The sequence below is a fragment of the Lissotriton vulgaris genome, chromosome 5 (genome assembly GCF_964263255.1).
Source record: "Lissotriton vulgaris chromosome 5, aLisVul1.2, whole genome shotgun sequence".
NCBI lineage: Eukaryota > Metazoa > Chordata > Amphibia > Caudata > Salamandridae > Lissotriton > Lissotriton vulgaris.
In genome coordinates, this window is record NC_141693.1 from 1,602,870,642 (window position 1) to 1,602,892,429 (window position 21,788).

Consider the following 21,788-nt stretch of genomic DNA (forward strand, 5'->3'; position numbering starts at 1 on the left):
TGCAGAGAATAGCAGTCAGTACCCTGGCCTACACAATACGAACACCAAGCACCACAGCGAGCACCTAATGCCCACTCTAGTCCCACAGACATTACCATTGGAATGCGAGGGTGATATCCAGCCTCTGCTATTAGAGTCCTACTGTAACTCCACTTGCCAGCTTATACCATGTTACCACCAGCACTGTTACACAGTCTTCCTCAAGATCACGCAGCTAGGACAATCAGTCGTCCTCAGTACCTGCAGGCAGTAGTCACATACACAAGTCCAGCAGCCAGTTAACAAAGCCCAAAGCCAAACAGGAGCACAGCAGACCCTCACCTGTAGGTCAGCTCACTTGAGTCCAGCAGCCAATATCTTCTCACCAGCATTAATATTTTATTTTTACAGTTTTACATAGAGCAAACTTGGCTCAAGACCATTAAATAAAAAACGGTGGGAAACCCACTATACCCTTGTGGGCTTGGGCAGATACTGAAAATTAGTAAAGTGCCAGCAAGGGAATTTGTTTGAAAGGATATTTAGCAGATATCAGACTTGAATATTATTTGTGCCAATTAGTCTGTTCTCGGTGTTTCTCGATCTTGCGTGACTTTGGAGGACTCTAGCGTTTGGATCTGGAAGGTTTTTACTTTCCATGCGGAGGATTAATTTCTGCAAATTGTCTAATGTAAAAAGAGACAGTAATATTTTAAAAGAATAAAAGAAACGCCTGGCTGTGAGAGAAAGTAACTCCCCACGCAGACCAGTTTAAGAGACGCAAGTCGCTCAGAAAACCGGGACCGCCATAGAGAGTCCGTTTAGAATATACTGGTTCTGAAGTAACGTCAGGATCAATTGAAAAAAGGGGTCACTGCTACATGCTAATATCAGTTGTCCTGAGGAAGGTCTTAAGGAGTAACACGACAAAAGACCGAAACGTCGACTACCGAGTCCATTTTCCGTATCCACTATTAATTTTACAAGTGACCTTTACTTTAAGAAAAATAAGAGTCATTTTTTGTTTTGATTTATTGGATTGGACTTTTTTGTTCAGATGTACTATGGGAACAATTTGTAAATTCCTTTTTCATTTGAATGCATTATGATCAGTTTTGATGGTTGATATGTACCCTATTCATTTATGAAAAATATATATAAAAGAAATATTGTTTTGATAAAAAAGATTTCCTGTGTTGCTTTTTGATCTTTTTTGTCTAATAGTTAGACAAACAATATAGTCGTGATCAGATACCAATTGGGTTGGAACAGACTAATTGGCACAAATAATATTCAAGTCTGATATCTGCTAAATATCCTTTCAAACAAGTTCCCTTGCTGGCACTTTACTAATTTTCAAGACGATTAAAGCACATTTTATGAGCTTCAGATTACATTACACAAGGTCAGTATCCCTTTTTATTTACTTTTTAGGCACAGGGAGTTCAAAGTGATTTGCCAAGAATCGCAGGACATTGAGTGGATGACAGGAATTGGTTCCCCAGCACCAAGCTCAGCATGCATATGCCACTGCAAGCAATATTTTGCCCAACAGAGCCCACCTGCCATCTAAGCTTCCCGACCAGTGGTACCAGCCAGCTGGTGCCTTAAGCAGCACTACTGTCTTACCTGTACCCAGAGGCATCGCAGAGACTTTGAGCGAGCAACTACAGTCCACCTATTGGCACTGCATCCTGCGGATCCAGGACACATGGACAGCCTGCCCCACCCAAGAGCCTCCACCCTGATCCAGGACACATGGACAGCCTGCCCCACCCAAGAGCCTCCACCCTACCGAAAGCTGCAGAAAGCAATGTTTTCAGTCCCTCAGGAAGCACCTGCCCACTTTAATCCCGAAGCCAGCACCTGCCGCCCAACCACAAACCTAAGGCTTTCACATGATACGCACCAGGTCTTCGGCACATTGACCGTCAGATATTCTCGCTTCACAATCTTCGTACCACGTGTCGCTGCCAACCTGAAACCAAAACACAAATAATATCAAGGGTGGGGCTTCTAAGAGAAAGCCTACTATGAAATAATAACCGAAATCCAAATTCACCGATGCAGTAGTGACGTTCCTTAAAGAGAAAGATACGCAGGGAACAAAGATGAAAATAGTTTGTAACACACTGAAGGCCGTCATTTGTGGGCTTTTGATGTCTTTATTTGCTAAGACTAATAGGAAAGAAAAGCGAGGAGAACTCGAGGTTCGAATCAGAGAGCTTGAAGAGGTTCTTAAGCTGGACTGGGGGCGTAACAATTCTGGGACCAAATAGAAGGGTCTTGGGGTAAGCTAAAAAGCTTTGGACACAGAGCCCAGTATGCACTCCTTAGGTAGGAACCATCCTGCTACTAAGGATGGAACAAGGGTTTGGAAGCTGCTTGCTTGCAAGCTGAGGGCTAAAGAAAATCAAAATGGGGATTTCGATTAATAAAAAAAATATAATCAGGCATTTTGGTGCTTTTACAAATAGCTGTGTGTACATAGCGGAGAAGAATAGTGAGGAAGAGGTTGAAAAGTATCGTTGGCTCGCATCGCTTATCCAGCTCACAGAGAGGCCCAAGCTGCCTCACCAACTAGCATGTGCAAACTACAACCACGTAAGGCCCCCTGGGTTCACAGGTGTGTGTGTGTGTGTGTATAGTGTCTTTAATTCTTTTTTTCCCAGTCCTCACACGTTTAAACAACCCCTTGTGGACACTGACCAAATAGTTGAGTTACCAAGGCCAGTACTACACTAATGTTACTTCCAGCATAGGCCAACTGGTTGGAGATCGAAGTCCAACGGTACCCCAGGGGTTGTTACTTCACTAAACTCCAAGCTGTAAATAGCAACCATTACTTGCAGCATTCCCAACAAGTCCGCTGCAAATCTGCCCTTCAACTGTTAGTAATGCAATAGTACTTCTGCAAAGGTTTACCACAATCTCGCCCTCGGGACCCATACCAGATGGTGGCGAAGCGGCCGGTGTGGCGCTGAAGGACGCTGGGGTAGTAAAACATGGCCACGCGCTTCTCCTCGTCCTAGGTGACAGTCACGTTGTTGACTCCTGAGGTAAACTTCTTTCCTCTATTCACGCGGACCGTCGACTTTAACCTGAAGTAAAAAAACGATCTTTAAAGGGGAGGGGTGCAGCGATCAGTGCTGCAGTCGGTGCAGTGGGAGTCCAGAGGCGTGAAATGCCCCCACGCTAGCTGCAGGAGATCCCTCGAGCACCGCTCTCCTGCCTCGTGACTCGGGGGTCGGGATTTCCCTCACCTCTAATTGGCGCTGGTAGCAGTGGGAGGGGCCAAGAGTGAATGCCCCGTTCTTTCAAGGCCAATGACAGCACGGCTCTCACTCGCACTTGTCTCTCGTCCCGCCCATGAGGAGCCAGTCATCGTGGAAAGCGGAGCAGCAGGCTCGTCTCCTGTGAGGGTGACAGTGGCTGGGGCGGAGCAGGGAGCTAATAGGTTGTTGTCAGCCAGACAACTGCTACACGACCCCTGGCAACTGCCACTAGTACATTGATAGGTCAGGCATTTTGCTTACTCATTTTATATAAATTATTTTCACTTCTGCACTCGGTGTTGCATGATGGGAACCACGAGTCTAAAGCCGCTTGAGTTTTTTGGGATTTATTTTAATAGATTAAAAAAGGAAACCGCACTCGACGTCCCTTGCCGACTACTACAGTTTCAGGAACGCTCGTCAATGGATGATGAAGAGAAGACTATTCTGACAGCAGCAGCTTTTTATACAAAAAGAGGCAGGTTGGAAAATACACCATATAAATACATAGGATTCTACAACCCCTGTCTATAAACTCGTCTCTAATGTCTTTATAAACGCTGAACTTTGACCCACCCACTCGCCGATTATAAAGAAATTACGTCAAATCTCAACTGTAACAAATTATTGTGGTTGAATTCTAATGTCACAGTCCCTACTGACAAAGCCAGCAGTGGATGGCAACGAGGGTCACGGAGCACAATTAGAGCAGCTGTTCATATAACGAATACCAAACATGGCTTTACTTTCTTTTGCCCTGTTTTTCTAGCGGTACGTTGACAGGAAGAAAGTATTTATTTACAGCAACATGTATGTTTTTTGCTATCCTTTATCCCATGTATAAAGTAGTGCTTTATCCAATATATGTTACACACCTCCCCTTGCAGCAATCAATAAAAGCAAAAAATAAAAAGAGAAAATCATAACCATCAAAATAGTAATACAAAAGCTACTTGAATGTAGTGCATGTTAAATATGGCTATCCTGTCGAAAGAAGATACATCCAGACCATGCTAAGTACCCAAAACATTAGAAATAAAAGTAAGATAGACATAAAATGTTATTAAGTGCGTAGGAGCACCACACGTCTCCTACATCTTCCCATCCCAGAACTCGTACTTGGTGTGTAGAGGGTGACATGTAAACCACATGAGATTACATGAGCAGAAACATCATCTCCGCCTGCTGCTGCCAAATCTCTGCAGAATCCAGCAGCAGCCACTGCGTAATTTTAACAAGCATGATTTACAGCAACCATTTACCCTCTGGAACTCCCAACATCATCCAGCTCCCAACTATCTGACACAATTAGACCATGTTCCATGTTGGAGAGCGTCGCAGAGAGCAAGGAGAGCGTCGTGGCCAGTTGTCAGCATGGCGCAAGGAACAGGACGGGCAATCCAGATGGCAGGGAGAGTGCTTTGTGTTAGCAGTCTCCCGAAGGCGATCACTGCTGTTGTGGCTCGTGCTGGATTTCAGTGCGAGCGTTGCGGTCTTGGTGCAAATGGGCCCGTTCACTGTAGCAAAGAACCCAAAGGTTGATTTAAGAGCCTGTCATCCACACCAAGAGCCCACGACCTGAGAGGCTCCACTTAGGGGTCATTTCTTGCTGCTGCTGGGCCCAGGACCTTTTTGGGAAGAAGCCTTTTATGTCCCAGAGGCTCAGATCAGGAGGCCAGCAGACTACCTCTTGGAGTCACTGTGGGGTCCCAGGTTGCAGATGAAGTTGCAGGTCCACTTCAGAGGGCAGTAGGTCAGCACAGATGGGCAGCAGTTCCTTTAGCGCAGCAGTCCAGCAGAGTGCCAGTCCTTGGAATAACATGGCAGTTATTTTTCCTGTCAGGTCCAGAAGTGTACTGAAGAGTAGCCTGAGGTCCCGTATTTATACAGTTGTGCCTTCGAAGTGGGGAGAAGCTGCTAGAGGTTTCCCTGACATTCCTGCCCTGCAGGGGGTATGCATCCTTTTGTGTGGATGCAGGACACAGCCTATTTCAGTTTTAAGTGGGGCTGTACCCAACTCCTCCCTCCCTCCCATCCTGCCAGTGATGGTCTATCCAGTTCCACTAGAGCTCCCCATTATGTGTGGCTGTCTAGGAGGAATACATAAAGCATAACGGTCAACTACATCCATTCGTGACTGGAAACAGGCTACAGACACTAAATGACTAGGGTAAGAAAATTTCAACTTTCTAAAAGTGGGATGTTTGGAACTGCAATTTAAAATCTGACGTCACCATATGTTTTGGAAATGCGGATTTTAAATTGTGATTCCACAGACACCAAACATGATCTGGTTACCTATTGCCATTTAGAAATGGCACTTATAAAATGTAATAAGGTAATAATGTAATAAGGTAACTACAAACTTATCCTATGGGAGAGGTATGTCTTGCAGTAGCGAAACTAATTTAAGAGTGTTCCATTACCAGGACATGTAGAACTTAAAAGTACATGTCCTACTTTTTAAATACATTGCACCCTTACCTCTCGGCTGTCCAGGGCTACCCTACTGGGGAATTTAAATTATAAAGAAAAAGATGTACATAATAGAATTTGGTGACTAGCTATTAGGGAAAAAAATAGTAGAATATCTGAAGTACCGATTGATGGAAAAACATAGCACAACTTTATTACAAACATCTATAGCCTGAAAAATCCATGTGATGCAACAGATAAAGTGCTATGTAAATTTAGGGAGGAAGGAGTGAACCAAGAATCGAGAATAGCTGATAATGAAACTGAAATACCTTCGTAAACAGAAATAGTACTCCTCATAAAAAAATGTAAAGTCTTCAAGTACACAAGGTTCAGAGGCAGACATTAAATAAACGTAGGTGCTGATGAAACTTTTTTTTTTTTTTTAGATAGGTTCTACAAAACTGAGGACAATACTCCATGTGATGCTTTACCAGCAATTTGTACACAATTTAGAACTTTCACATTCCTCTTGGTATCGCCATGGACTTGTCACATTATTAGTTAATCATGTGAGTGGACTAAAAACTTCTCTAAGAAAAGGGAAGCAAAACAGCTACCACGTGTTAAAGCATTTTTAGTACTCGCACCAAGGAGTACTCAGGAACAAGCCAGCCTCTTCCTGAGGATACCGAAATAGGTTTGGCTACTCAGCTGGGACCCGATGATGAAGCATGACACTAACCAGGTTGGTGTGTGAGGGTTTTCTTAACAAACCTCTGAGGTGGGAGACACTCTAGTGTCAGTCAGTCATATATACTTTTATTTGATTTCAATTAAAAAATCATAAAAGGGTGGGGAACCACCTTAAATAAAAATACATTTTAAATTTTAAAACAGAGGAATTTAAAACATTAAGACTATGCCGTTGATGGGTATGCTGGAACTAATTAAATTAGTGAATGATTTCCTTTTTATCCAGCTCTCTTGCTGCCATTTTGAGAAATGTTATTGCTCTACAGGACAGTTGGATTGATGACCCTCCAAGGCATTGGATGACAGCAGCTCTGCATGTCCGTATTTCTTCCTTCCTTAAGGCTTCCTGAAGGAACGTTCTTCGGGTAGCTGCCAGGGAGGGGCATATGCATAGCAGGTGTAAAAGGGACTCTTCCCGACCTCCGCATAAGCGACATTCCTTGGATTGCCAGAGGTATTTCCATTTTGGTGTCAGATCTTTTGATGGAAATTACCCCAGCCGCAATAACCTTAAGTACTGTTTTTTCTCCTGGGAGAAATGATCGAGTAAATATGGTTGAGGTTTCAGCCGCTGATAGCCTTGAATCACGGTCCAGGTGTGTTTTTTTTTTAGACAGCTGTTTTGTCCATTAATAGGGAGGTCCTTTTAATTGCGTTGTTCACTACGATTTTGAAACTGGAGTAAGTAGGGAGGGTAAGCCAGGCCTCCTCTACTTGCAGTGCCGCGAGAGAGTCTTTCAGAACACTGAACGTTGAATTACTTAGCCTGGATTGGGTTTCAATTTCCTTCCAGCAGTAGTGTGCTAAGGTGTTATCCTCTGCGTCCCTCATTCTCCAGTAGTATTTCGCTAATGCCCCTTGTCTGTTGGGGATTTGGTTTCTCAGGCCATACTCAAGACGAATTTGGGATGGTGAAATGTGTCGGGGGGTTGAGAACAGGGCCTTGAAGAGAGTTGATTGTGCTGAGTTTAAGGAGATGACGTCTTTCGTGTTTAGAATTTCCGAGCCATATGAAATTGAGGGTAAAAATTTTGCTGAAATGGCTTTAAGCAAATGGCCTGTAGAGCACCCCGTAAGTTTTTTCTTTAGGACACTGAAGGCGAACTGCAGTTCTTTAGCTCTGATACAGCCTTGCCCCAGTTGTAAATTGAAGTTGAGGTTACTGTTAATAGTGAAACCTAGATGTTTATAGGAGTCTACTGGGGACAGGGGTTGCCCGTCCAGGTGCCAGGTAAATTTGCGATGAGCCTTAGATTTAACTCTTCTGGCAAAACACATCACTTTTGTTTTTTGATGGTTGATGGTTAATTGGGCATTGGTGGTATAAGCTCCTAATTTGGGGATGAGTCGCTGCAGGCCTACTGGTGTTAGAGCGAGGAGCACAATGTCGTCCGCGTATTGAAGACTGGGTATAGGGACATTACCCAGTTTTGGAGGGTCTGATGGAATTGACCGTAGTTGGTTATCTAGGTCGGCGATATAGATGTTGAAGAGGCAGGGTGCCAGCACACACCCTTGTTTTAGCCCGTTAAGGGTTTGAATCTTTTTGGTGATGCTGTGCCCGTCGCCTTTCCTGACCTGAACCCACGTCTGGGAATACAAGTTGATTATGGCATCCAGGAGTTTGGTTGGAACACCCCAGTTGCGCATTTTTACCCATAGCTTGGCTCTTGGGACTTTGTCGAAGGCTGCTTTCAGGTCTATGAAGCAAGCATACAAAGGCCTGGACTTTGCGAGAGCTTGGTTGGCTAGCAGGGTAACCGCAGAGATGTTCGTGAGTGTACCCATCCCTGCCCTGAATCCTGTTTGGGTATAGGGGATGAGGTAACTGCTTCCTGACCAGTCCTCCAGGTCAGCCAGCAAGTTTGATGCATACATTTTGGCCTCCACATCGATTAAGGCTATCAAACGGTAGTTGGAGGGGTCGGAGCGGGGACCCGACTCGTATATTGGATTTAAAATACTGCCCCTCCAAGAGTCTGGGATGGTAGAAGAAGCTAAAATTGAAGAAAAAAGTGGCGTGAGGACATCAGACCAGAATAGAGGGTTGTGCCGAAACAAGGCGTTTGGCAACCCGTTGGGTCCTGGGGCTCCCTCGGGTGTTAGTTTTTTAATGATTATTAATACTTGCTCCTTCTGGATTTGCAGAGAGTATTCAAAAGCTTCAGATTTGGGGGTGGTTCTGGTATGATCTACAACAGTTGGCTTCTCCCCTAATTCCAGGCTGTGAGTTACGGGACAAACCATTGACATGTCGTTGTATAGATAATCAATGTGGGCACTCCAGGAGTCCTCCGTGATGTCAGAATTGTGGTGCCCGTTCCTGCCATTTTCTAACTGGTTAATTATTGACCAGAACTGCCTTGAGTCCCTTTGTTTAGTAGAATGGTGGAGTTTGGCCCATAGTTGTTCTTGGAATGCTTTTTTGGCTGCCTTGATGTCTTTTTTTAGGTCTTTTCTGGCTTTGGAGATGAGTTGCAGGAGGTCCTGGGAGGGGGCAGAGCACTGAGTGCGTAATCTCCTGAGGTGTTTGTTCAATTGTTGTTTTTGCTTCCTGAGGGATTTTGTGAACCATTCAGCCCCTTGATGACTTTTGGCTTTTTTCCCTATAGCCTGCTTGCAAAATTTTTGATTTAGTTCTAGAGTAAAGCATTCCCATGCCTGAGTGTTAATGGGTTCAATTTGAAGTCTTTCTAAGAGGTTGGTACATGTCCCCATGATGTCGTTTATCGAATCTGGTTTCCAGACCAGACGTTTTAGGTTAAAGCATTGCGTTTGGTTTGATAATACTCTAGATGGCTCTGCGTGGTCTGTATTAATTGGTAACGTGAATGTTTGCAGTTGGTGATCGCTTTCAGTCCTATCCAATATTTGGAAATTTGGGATAAAGGGAGAAAGCTCTTGATCCGTGAAAGTGTAGTCTATTGTTGAGGCAGATTTGTGAGTAATCCTAGTGTGTGCGGCTGCACAGTCTGTCTGGCCGCTCCCATTTAGCATTTGCATTGAAAGGTCCGACAGACTGGCCGCACATCTCTTGCCGAGCGACTCTCGTAGTTTCGGTGCTTGTGAGCGCTCGTCAATGGCTTTAAGTAAGTTCATATTAAAGTCCCCAGACAGGATGATATTTGCTTCCCGATAGGCAAGTTTTAAGGTTGTCATTGTTGCTAATAGACGGTCTACGCATATCTTTTTCCGACTGAACGATGGGTAAATATAGATATTGAGTATCAGAAACAAGTTAGAGACGGGGCTTCAAGTTTGACACATTGCAGCCAAGAAAACTCGAGTTCTATTGTTGATACTTGCCATGGAATATCGGTTGAGACAAACGTTGAAAGCCCTCCTTTGGCTCTCCCTAGTTTTCCTGCCTTTTCGGCGGGGCGCTGAAATTCCTTATATCCAGTTATGGGAGTAGGATTAATCATCCAAGTTTCCTGGAAGAGAAGAATTTTATACTTTGAAATAAATTCCATGAAGCCTGGATCTTCAAGTTTTGTGTTAAGCCCGAACACATTCCAGGAGCAGATGTTACAGCCTTGGAGACGATTAGAAGCTGCATGAGTATTGATTCATGCCATATCTTGAGATGGTCCGGCTGTGGTTCGATCCAAAGGCATAATGGATTCTGGGTTAGCAAAGTGATAGTAATGTTCTTGGACATGCACTCGTTTCTTTTTTGAAAAATTTGATGGTTCAAGCCTTTTGCCCCTTTTAGCAGACCCACTGATGGGTAGACTGGTTGGAGCAGGTTGGGGTAGCAGGGGGGGGTCGATCTTTTTTAACTCAATACCCCATGTTGCAAATTGATCCCTCTGCTGCCAAATTTGTTCACCTTAGGAGGTGGCTGAGAACGAGGCTGTGGTGATTTCCTGTCCCTTAAAGAACGTATTCTCTTTGAATGCAATACTAACAATGTCACTGGTATTTATGTGACTCAGGGAGGGCAGTGCTTTAAAGAGTTTAAGTAAAATGCTTCTATTTAAAATGTCATGATTTCCCCTTGATACGTAGTGGGGGATGAAGTCTAATTTGGTGGAATTTGAGGAGAAATCCTGGTGCGATGCTGGGTGTACTGCCCTTCCCGAGACATTATCAGGCAGTGGTGGCGCTGTTGTTCTCAGAGAAGTGGTCAAAGTTACCTTAGCATTGTTTTCGGTTGGATATTTATGGACAATTGTTCGGGTTGCTTGAGTGCTTCCCGCATTAGAATTATTGGCTGTGTCGGTTTGAAAGATATTGTCCCCTAGATTTTCTGTAACTGAAAGTGCATTGCGTGGACTTGATGTGGTTGTATCTATCATAGGTTTCTTTGGTTTGTTTGGTGAGTTCACTGAATAGGTTTCCTTGGTGGATTTAATGTGTTTAGCTTTCGTTGGTGGCTTAAAAATGCTATATACTTTCTCAGACTGCAGTTATTCCCTTTTAATGTTAGTTGGACGGTTTGCGTGGGTAAATTGCATGGGTGGGTGATTCAATTGATTATTGTATGGAGTTGTGTCAGGAGGAGTGGGGGCTTCTTCATTGTCGCTCTGGTTTGGTTCCTGGTTAGTTTGCACAGGGAATGAATTGATTGCCTGTCTAGGTTGCCTTTTTTTTCTTGTTTTTCTTAGGCGTTTTCTCTCACGCTTAGTTAGTAACTTGATTGGTGTGAGTGGCTCAGATTGTGGTTGCTCCACCTTTTCTGCTGGTTGTAAGACTGAGATATTTGGGTTAGTGACAGTAGTTGCTGGACTAGGTGCTGAAAGGTCTGACTGATATTGATTTGAAAAGGGAACTGCGCCGCTTTGTATCTGTTTGCCCACATGGTTGGGTGATTCGGGGTCAGTCTCCCTTAGGGCATTGTTATCTTTCACTGTTTGCGGGGCGTCCTTTTCTGTGACTTCCCTGCTTGAGGCGAGTAGATCTAAAAGGATGGTGGGGACCTCCGCTAGTTTGTCTATTATTTGGGTGCAATGGCAGTTACACGTTTGATATGTAGTTTCCTGGTCTCGCTGTACCCTCGAGACCATCTTGTTGAAACTTTGCAGTTTCTGTTCTACCCCCTGAACGTGAATTGCTAGGATGTTTAGAAGATCTACTTGGGTATCCAGCTTGTCAGCATGGTAAGACATTGCTTTGGCGATTGTGTCCATTGTTTGTAACAAGAGCTGCCAGGCTGATGGAGTTGAATCACTGCTTGGTTCGATTGGGGAAGCCTGGGCGCCATTTGTCCTTTATATTGAGCAAGCTGACCGAGGAGGGTGTGGAAAAGACGGGGTCCTGCTAGGTGATTCCCTGGTTGGGGATAATGGCTGAAGGGGGTCTAAGTCCTGCGTTGCTGGGAGGAGGGATTGCACCTCCTTGGGGGTTGCCTGACGAGGCGACTGGGAGTGGTTCCGTATTACATGTGCTTCAAACCAAAGTGGAGAAAAACGAGACTTGTTAATGGGGGTGGGGTTGGCGAATCCCTGGGCCCCGGGGTACTTGACGCCCTGGGGGTTGGTCTGGATCCCCATTAGGTTCCCGGTTGGGTTCGGGATGTTTGTGGTCGTCTCCTCGGCGGGGGCCCCTTCGTTGTGACCTTGGGGTCCATCTATACGTGGAAAAAATGAAAATGAAAATGGTGTCCGATGTTTGGGAAAATCAACTGGAGTGGGAGGATTGTGTATTCGTGCCTCGAAGACTTGGATATGCTGCTTGTATCTAAGTTCAGAAGGGATAAGGGCATTGGACGATAGGAACTGAAGGCTTGGGATGCCTGTGGGTACTCCTTGAGGGGCTTCCAAACATTGTGGTGACTGGAAACCTTTCCTGCCGCACTCCAGATTCGGAGTTTTCCCGCTGGGGGTGCATGTTGTGAACTCACTTGCTGGGGTAGTGCTAGTTTTGCCTCTTGTGTTGAGGGCACCGGAGTTGCTACGCTGTCGGTTGGATGAGGTGGTTTCTGTTACAGCTTTTAAAAAGTCCGTGATCAGTGCCCCTTTACTATTGTTTGGTACTGAGTGATGCCTTGGTGGGGCTATCGGGATGGTCTTGGTGCTGCTGCCCCATCTCGCTGCAGGAGTTGCCACAATAGTTTTTTTACGTGCGGCAGTTAACCAGTTGCTTGTAGTTGCTGCAATAGTTGCTTTTGTAAGCAATGGTTGTTTATCTATTGAGACTCTGGGATCTGGCCCCTGATGTGTGTCATTATTGGCAGGAGGACGGGGGCCGGGGGAGGTCGAACTTTGGAGTTCTTCGGCTGCTACCGCTTTAGCTTTTTCCTTATTCTTTGGTGGAGGTGTGCCTCTTACTCTCCCTGACCGCATCCTCCGTTACTCCGCCCCCTAAAGGAGGGGGTGGATGTTGGTGCGATTTGTTGGGGAAAATTAAGAGGTAATGCGAGTTGCACGGGATGTGCAAGGCAGCTGGATACTGTGTACTGTATGCTGGTGTGCGGTGGCAACGTGACCGCTCCGCTGGCTCCGCTTACTAGCTCTGCTCTGCTCTGCTCACTGGCTTGCACTGGTGAGAGACACTAAAAAACACGGAGTGGCTTCTGCAGCGGCGTGATGGATGAACTCTGCTCCTTACAAACTCTGTCAGAGCCTGAACCGATGAGCGGCTCTAGAGGTCAAGTGCACTTAATTAAACTTTGCACTTTAAACTACTGCACTATGAACTTCTGCTGAAGGCGTTTGGTGATGAAGAAATAGCAGGTGCAGTATGCACATGGTGCTGGGCAGTGGGTGCAGAAACACAGAAATGAAGAGCTGAGGTGACCTGCTGGGTTAAGCTAAGCCAAGCCCCACTGGGTCCTGTTGAGTGCTACTGACGGCAATACTGGCAATGCTAGGCGGTGCGAGGCAAGGCAGGGCTATGGGCCGGGGGGCTGCGCTCTCTCTCCTCTTTCCACCCGCCCGCCTCTGCCTCTTGCTGCAGCTCACCTCTTTGCCGCCTGCGCCGCTGGTAACCGCTGCCGCACTAGGTTCAGGATGCTAGATGCCGGGATGCCAGCTCCGCTCTGCTTGGCTCTGCCTGGGCTCGCTTAGACTCTTGCTTGCTTCTTCTTGCTGTCACCCCCAGCGCTGGAGTCCGCATAGACGGCGTTGGAGACGGCGGCACCCGGCAATCACCGGCAATCGCTGGGAGGGTGAATCAGGACGGACCCAGGCGGGCGAGAACGGCTCTGGAGAAAGCCAGCCGCTCGGACCCGCGGCTCAGACTCACGGCTCTCGGCTCACAGACCGCTCCCTGCAGACTCTCAACCAGGGATACACAGGCATGTAGGCAGGCTGGCAGGCGGGTGTACCGGACCGAGCCTCGGGAGACTGGAAACGGTGAATGCGGTCCGATGGAAGGCCCTCAGCCCCGCGGTCCCGACCCAGGTCCGGGTGCGCCAGGTGCAGCAACTGAACAAACCTAATCCTGCTGGCGTGTGACGCCACAACAACTCGACACTCCTTGAATGTCAGACAGTCAATCAATAGTCTTTATTCGGCATTATACAAAAACACCATAAAAGTACAGTTTAAAATGACAGTAATGCACATTTAAAAAAAAAAGATTCAGAAGCTATTCCAATTACAATTCGTTGAACTCCTGTCCAACCCCCACATGTTGCTCCTATTTTCGGGGAGGTTCCTTTCAGCAGTTCCCTCTTGTCTCTCTTAATTTGACTGTTAGCCTTAGAAAGCCCGTAAAAGAAAGTAGGGCCAGAGGGTCTTGGGCCATTTGCAAGTATAAAAGGGCCACCTTGACATGCCTACATTTGTTTTTTTTCAGCATACTAAAAAACGGCGCCTGGGTAATAAATGAAAGGGGCATAATAATACAAAATGAAGGGTGTCCTGCGGAGATCGTTGATCGCAGCCGCAGGGACCCTTTGACTCAACTGAACGGGTAAAACCTGCCGGATCAGCTAATAAATAATGTAAAAGGTTGAGCCTAAAACGTGTGATTAAAAATCTATCCTGGGCATTGTGTATGAGGGCATGGTAAGGTTCCATTCCTTCACTGGTCCTCACTAAGCCGTAAGCTTTGACTGACTGTTTACCCCATTCCCTCACTTCTCTGGAGGAGGCTTTATAGTTCGAAAACCTCTTCTTCACTCTGTCCTTATCCCGACCTATAATTCCAGTCGGATTTAAGAAGAGATCCTTACAGCCAATGCTTTCAAAAACAGCCTTTAAATGCTTTAACCAAGGAATATTCATTCCTCTATCCCTACCAAGGCAATCCGTGATTATTTGTCTGGTCAGCGTTGCCTCTGGATTAACCCAAATCTTTAGCCATGCTAACAGGGGTCTGACCTGGACCTTGTCCTCTATAAAAGCCGCACCCAGTTCTTCGTGGGCAATGTAAAAGGGAACGCACCATCTGTAGGACTTTAAGGAGCCTTCTCATATATTTGTTCTCTACCTGCAGTTTGTCAGAGTCGACAAACCCCCAAAGTTCCGCACCATACGCGGCTTTGGAGTAGCAGATTGAGTTATATAAATTCATCATTTGCTCCGGGGACCAACGTCCAAGTCTACGGCCAAAATTCATGATTGCCCCTGTGCTGGACACTAACCTATTACAGCGCTCCTCAAATAATGCTTTAAAATTAAAATGCCCAGATACGAGAAGGACTGCACCTTCTCTAGACTATGTTCGCCTATTCTATAGTTAAAACTTTTCCTTGATTTGGTCCCTGTCTCCATGACATACGACTTGGTCAAGTTGGCAGGCAAATCTAAGTTATTCATAAGGTCCACAAAACCATCTATCAGTCGCTGTAGTCCCAGTGGAGTGCGTGCAAGCAGGACCGCGTCGTCTGCATAGAGCAGGACAGGGATTGCTCTTCTGCCTACTCTGGATGAGTCTACATTTAGGCTTATTAGTGCTTGTTCTAGGCCGTTTATATACAGGGAAAACAAAAACGGAGCCAAAATACACCCCTGTCGTACACCACTGGTACAAATAAAAGGCTCATTGCATCCGCCCTCTAGATTGTACCTGACTTTAGCCGAGGTGTTGCAATGTAGGGCTTTCATAATCTTGATAAACTCTTGATCTGCCACTAAGTTACTCATTAGAACCCACAACTTCTCCCTATTGACACAGTCAAATGCTGCAGTAAGGTCCATAAAGGCTAGATAAACCGCTTCATTATTGGCAATGGTGTATTTAGCCACCAGTAAATATACGTTTAAGCATTGATCTGTTGTTCATCTATTAGGCCTAAATCCGTACTGGACGTCAGTAATAATTTCCTCGTCCCAAATCATCAGGAGATTTAAAACAACATGTACAAGCACTTTGGCAGTAACATCTATGAGGGAGATTGGGCGGTAGCACTGGGGACTATTTCTGTTCCCCTTTTTGAAAATGGACACTATTATGGCAGATGACCACAAACGGGGGAGCCCTGTAGCTATAGCAGCATTTATTACTCTTGTTAAGATTGGCGCCCATAGGTCCACCTTATTTAAGAAGAGGTCCGGGGCAATCCCATCTGGTCGCGGTGCCTTATTTCTAGTAAGACCCAGGATACCAGCAGTAATCTCTTCTAAGGTGAATTCAAGTGTGACATTCCACCTCCCCGTCCCCTCATCAATATCCTAGTGAATAGTGAGCCACAGGATAGTGTCAGACAGTCATTTATTGTGGCCGTCTTAGTTACATTTAGGGACAAGGACGGCCGTCCACGTGTCCTAGTTCTCCCCCCCCCTTTAGTTTTTTGCGATGCTTGCATACATAGCATTTTGTGATTACCAAATAGCGATTCAGTAAAAGTCGCTATTTGGTAATCACAAAATGCTTGTTTGATACACATGGCCCTAAATCACCAAAGTAGCCTCCACCTGCTTTTGTGTCCTTACGTGGCTTAGGAAAATACTTTGGATGATCCCGTTCTCTACTTAGAGGATGGTAATTCAGACCTTAATTATCTGTAGGCTGGACTATGGGAATATTCTCTACTTGTAGTCCTCTAAGGCTTCTCTTAGACACCTTCAAATAGTCCAGAATACGGCGGCCTGGCTGCTGTTTCATCCTCCTAAGCACTCTCCTATCTCTACTCTACCATGTGACCTCCACTGGTTCACCATTGAGAAGCTAGTCCAATTTAACGGCCTGTGCTTTATGCATAGGGCTATGCCGAATGTAGGTCCACTCTATCTCAGATCCTTTGTGTCACATACCTGCCTCAGGTGACCCCTTCATTCCTGCAATCTGAATCTTTTTGCAGTTCCCATGTATAGGTGGGCTAGGCAGGGTGGGAAGTCCTTCTCCCACCTGGGTCCCTAATTATGGAATATCTTACCTGTCTTTTTGAAAACATGCAAATCTTTAGCTGGTTTTCGTAAAGTCTTAAAAACCTTGCTCTTCTAACTTTGGCTCCTGCTCTGTGTTTGCTTAGTTCTGGGAAACCCCATTGGGGTAGCTATGCACTCCTCAATCTCTATAAGCAGAAGAAGTAGAATATTTAGGTTTTGCCTGAACAGAGCACATGAGCTGTCAGGGAAAGCTATTGTTATTAAAAAACAAAGTTTAAAAATGGGGTTAGAGCCCGCCCATTACTTACCATTGGTTGGGTTCCATGTCACTCTCATTTTTTTGCTTCTTACTAGTCACATTGCCTGCTTCCTCCCCGTCGCTTGCCGCCTCCTACTTTCTTCCTGTGGCTTCTCTCTCTACATTGGAGCATGTATCTATCACTGCTTGCTGTTTGCGTCCAGTGTCCTTCCGCTGGCCTAATGCTGGTCCAGGTACTTTAAAAAAAACTTTATGATATAAACTCAAAAGGTCTACCCCCACCCGCCTCTCCTCCTGCTGTCCATTGTTGCTTCTGCCTCACTCCCAAGCACCTCACTCATATTGATTCCCCGCCTGCCCCTTGCCCTCCTTCCACTGTTTTGTAATCCACTTTTAACCCGACCCTGTACACCATTCTGTTCTATGTTGAGGTTTTCTTGCTACAAAAATGTAAAGTGTGCTGCTGCTTCTTGAAGCCAGATGTGCGCTCTACCAAATGCTTAAAACATGTCACAAATGTGAGCTGTAAACATTACTGTCACATAGGGAAGGGCCTTTGATTTCAGGGAGTGTTCATTTTTAGTCCCTACTCAGTGCGTCCCTTGGTTATTTAGGACACGTTTTGCTAAGAATAAAGTTGCTGATGCAACTGTTTTGGAATTGTAGAGCTTGATCATTTGTAATTATGTTAACACTCTGTACACCTGCAGCATGATGCATATTTAAATTGCAAAGAGGCAGCGGCGGCTCCTCTGCTATGGTGGAGGAGCATCACCCCCCAAACATGACTCCTGCTGAGTCTTGGGGATGGGCCTGGGGGGTTGACCGCACTGAGGGGAGTAGTAGTGCACTTCCTTCACTACCCATGACGGTTTGGTTGGTCGTCTCAGGCCGGCCAAACCATCATGGGCAGTGAAGCTCTCTCCAACCCCAGCTACATTGCTGGGATTGGAGAGAGCAGGCACAGACTCCCAGTCTGTCATGGAGAGCTAATCGAAGGCACTCAGGCCAATCCTGAAGCTGCTCGCGTTTGAGAGCAGCTTCAGGATTGGCCACAGGGCATTCTGGGAGTCTGTACCTGAAAAAGAGGAGCACAGGAGCATGCGAGGGATGCGCAACGCGCCGGCTAAAGGTACTTTAAATTTTTTTTATTTTTTTTATTTTTATTTTGTCCCCCCTCCCTCCATGTCCACTATGCCCCTCCTGGTGATGCCACTCGTCCAAAACACCGGCCACTGTTCCAAAGATATTACCGTTGTATGCAATTTTTGACATTCCGGGTTTATCTCCTGAGATGAAAAGAGCGCTTCATTTGCTGTTTTTTGTGGACACGCTGCTCAGATTTTGATTATTACAATATACACATGTCATATAGAGAAATACATGCATTATAAATGTAATAGTATGGTATTATATAGCGCTGTTAAAAAAACTGATGGCCTCACTAGACTTTACAGTCTGTAATAATAAACAAAGGCATGACAGATGTGGCAAAAGGTAAGATTCACCTAAGTATATCTTAGACACAAGCCGTGAAGTTATACTGTGATTGTGGTGGTGTGGAAGAAAAGGACACATGTTGCGACCCTGGGTGCTTATGTCTGCTGGAAAAAAGTGTGCGCCACAAGAAGCCGCTGAGTTGGCACTTCTGAGAATGCATGCATGGGTGTTTGTGTATTATTATTATATTATTATTATTATAAAACATTTATAGAGCGCACTATAACCCTGCGGGCCTCCTGGTGCTAAGAGAACTATCCAGCACAGGAGCATGATGAAAGCAGCCTATCATCCAGAAAATCTACTCCTACCCTCAAATGGGGGCATATTATATCTTGGGGAAGAGCCAGGTCTTAATTTTCTTACGGAACAGCAGCAGGCCTTGTGTTCTCCTGATATCTAAAGGGAGATCATTCCAAAGGCGAGCCACTGGCACGCTGAAGGCTCTTCCTCCGAGGGTCACCCTCCTTATTTTGTGCACTCTTGCACAATTGGCAGTGGAAGAGCGAAGATTTCGGGTAGGCTTATACCACTGAAACCTATCCTGAAGTGGCTTAGTTCCTTGTTCATGGAGTGCTCTGAACACCATGCACAATGATTTAAACCGGATCTGTTGGCTACTGGGAGCCAATGTAGATCCACCAGTGCTTGTGTTGTAGAGGAACAGCGTGGTCGGGAGAGTGCTAACTTCGCTGCTGCCGCCTGGATACTTTGTAATCTGGTAATCAGGTATCCCGGGGATCCCAAAAGCAAAGCATTACAATAGTCCAGGCGGTTAAGAATGGTACTCTGTTGTAATGTGCTATTTACTAATACTGTCTCCCCACTGTGGTTTTTTGCCTGTCTGCTCAGCCTGTGTGAGGTCATCTAGAATGTTAGGGCTGGTTTGTATGTAGCTGGGATTCAGTTGGTGTGATGGGCTGAGCAGAGAGGACCTTGCTCCTGGTGGGGCATTTCCAGACATTACCAGAGACTACCTGATTTGCTATACATCTTCTTGTAACTGTATACCTGTTGATTAATACGTGAATAAATCTACTTATACCTTCTACAAGAGATGTCTACGCTATTACTTCGTTTTAACACTGGCGACGTTTTAAAAAGAACCCATGTATGCTACCTTGGATGGATTTGACTTTTAAAACTGAAGTAGATGAAGTAGCGCTTTTAAAGAAGGATTTAAAGAATTGCAACTTAAAGATTTAAAGACTTCAAGTAAGTGTTTTACAATAAGTAAAAGGGATGAAACTTGGCACCCCACTTGCCCCACCAGTGACCCTGTCAACGGTCGCCCTTTTTGACTAGATTGTGCCAGTTTCTGTTTGTTGCTTGCTGTCTTTGAGAAATGACTGAAAGTCTTTGCTACGTTATCCCTGCTTTGACTCTGACTGACTCTTCAATGGATTGACAGCTGTGACATGTCCTAAATGAAAACTACACTATGACTGAGCTGTTTTTTAAGTGTATGCCTCAGGATGTGTTATATTGTTTTTGCATTCTTCTTTTTCTGACTTGTGTGGGGGAAGGTTGCATTATTTATTGTTTTGATACATTCTTCTTTTCCTGACTTCTATATTTTCTGTATTTTATCTGCTTCTATTCTTGACTTGTGCATTCTCTTTCAGTCTTGAGCTTTTGTATTTCCATTCCAGACTCGTGTATTTTATCTTTGTCTATTTCGTGATTTTATCTTCTTCTGTTTCTTTTGAATACTTTGATTATTAAAAAGGGAGATGTGTTGTAATGTGCTATTTACTAATACTGTCTCCCCACTGTGGTTCTCTGCCTGTCTGCTCAGCCTGTGTGAGGTCATCTAGAATGTTAGGGCTGGTTTGTATGTAGCTGGGATTCAGTTGGTCTGATGGGCTGAGCAGAGAGGACCTTGCTCCTGGTGGGGCATTTCCAGACATTACCAGAGACTACCTGATTTGCTATACATCTTCTTGTAACTGTATACCTGTTCATTACTACGTGAATAAATCTACTTATACCTTCTTTAAGAGATGTCAACGCTATTACTTCGTTTTAGCATACTCCTAACTACCGTTGCTCTGACCTGAGTAGGTAGAAGCGGCAGCACCTTCCGGAGACCTCGAATTAAGGAGAAGCAGGTTCCCACTAGTTTATTAACGTGGGTGTCCAAATTAAGATTCTCATTAAAACTGACCCCCAGGTTGCGTACCGAGTTCACTGGGGTCAGTGTACCATCTGATGTTAGGAGCCAGAAATCTATTGGCAGGCTTCGGGCAATCCCCCCGTCCTACACTGTTGAACCTCAGTTTTCCCACTGTTAGACTAGAGAGAGTTTGCCTTCAGCCACTTTGTCATTTCATGCATACAAGCATGAAAGCAGTCCAATGATTCCGCCTGGTCCTCATCCAAGGATATCAGGAGCTGTGCATCATCAGCATAATTAATCACGCTGATATTATGCGCCTTAATGATACCCAGCAGGGGTTGCATATACGCATTGAACAGAATAGGGCTAATTGACGACCCCTGAGGTACCCCATGAGAAACTTCCACAAGCTCCGATTGGTACGGGGGGAGTGCCACCGCCTGTCCTCTGTCCGACAGATAAGATTGCAGCCACCTAAGCACTACTCCTTTCACTCTAAAGGTCTCTAGCCTTGAAAGCAAAATGTCAAGGTTCACCGTATCGAATGCGGCGGACAGGTCCAGCAGGATTAGAATTGCCGACTGGCTCCTGCTATGGTGTATGCAGCAGCAGCAGGCAGTCTGTCTGGAGAGACCCTGTGATTTTGGTGATTTGTTGCCAGTGAATCCGAATATGAATATGCCAGAGCTGGGAACAGCTGCCATTCAACAGGAGCACTGGGTGAAAGCATACATTGCTGTCTAATCTAGGTCACTTTCTGTCGCTGAGCTGACCAGATGGCCGCATGCAGTCTGCTAATACAAATCTGACTTTCACAATCCAAAGCCGGCAGGAGAGCAGATACAGAAAATGTCTAAAGACTGGACCAGCAACATGGTTGTAGAGGTGTAACCTAAGCTACTTCACTTAAGGGGCACGGGTCTACTGAACCCAAGTTGCTTTCTGTATTTTAAGGGAAGCCTTGAGGAACCATCACCATATTTTGTACCAGATCCTCATGTAGTACGCACCACTGCATGTTTATACGAGTAAGGAGTACTATAAGACAATCCAACTACACACAACTACACACTTATAAAATATGTCTTTTGATGATCGGTGGTTTCACTGTTGCCAAATGAATGATGGAACTACTTGAAGGAAAGAGAAGAAATTGGAAGATGTTTTGTTTCTTTAAGTGTCGTTGTTAGGGTGGCAATTAAATTGTTCATTTTCGAGGTCACAGTTGGCAGTTATTTGCTTTGCTATGTTGTCTTCAAAGTTTC

The 21,788-nt window shown here is 45.4% G+C and overlaps 1 protein-coding gene across 1 annotated transcript in view; it reads right to left on the bottom strand.

Annotated features, from left to right (window-relative positions):
• Positions 1–2,986, bottom strand: part of REC8 (REC8 meiotic recombination protein) — a 579,900-nt gene extending 576,914 nt beyond the window's left edge. Inside the window, exons 1-2 of the mRNA XM_086920433.1 lie at positions 2,931–2,986; positions 1,889–1,957 (exon numbers count right to left, since the gene is read on the bottom strand). Of these exons, the coding sequence (XP_086776559.1) occupies positions 1,889–1,957; positions 2,931–2,986 (125 nt within the window). The remainder of the gene's footprint in view (positions 1–1,888; positions 1,958–2,930) is intronic.
• Positions 2,987–21,788: the final 18,802 nt, after the last annotated feature.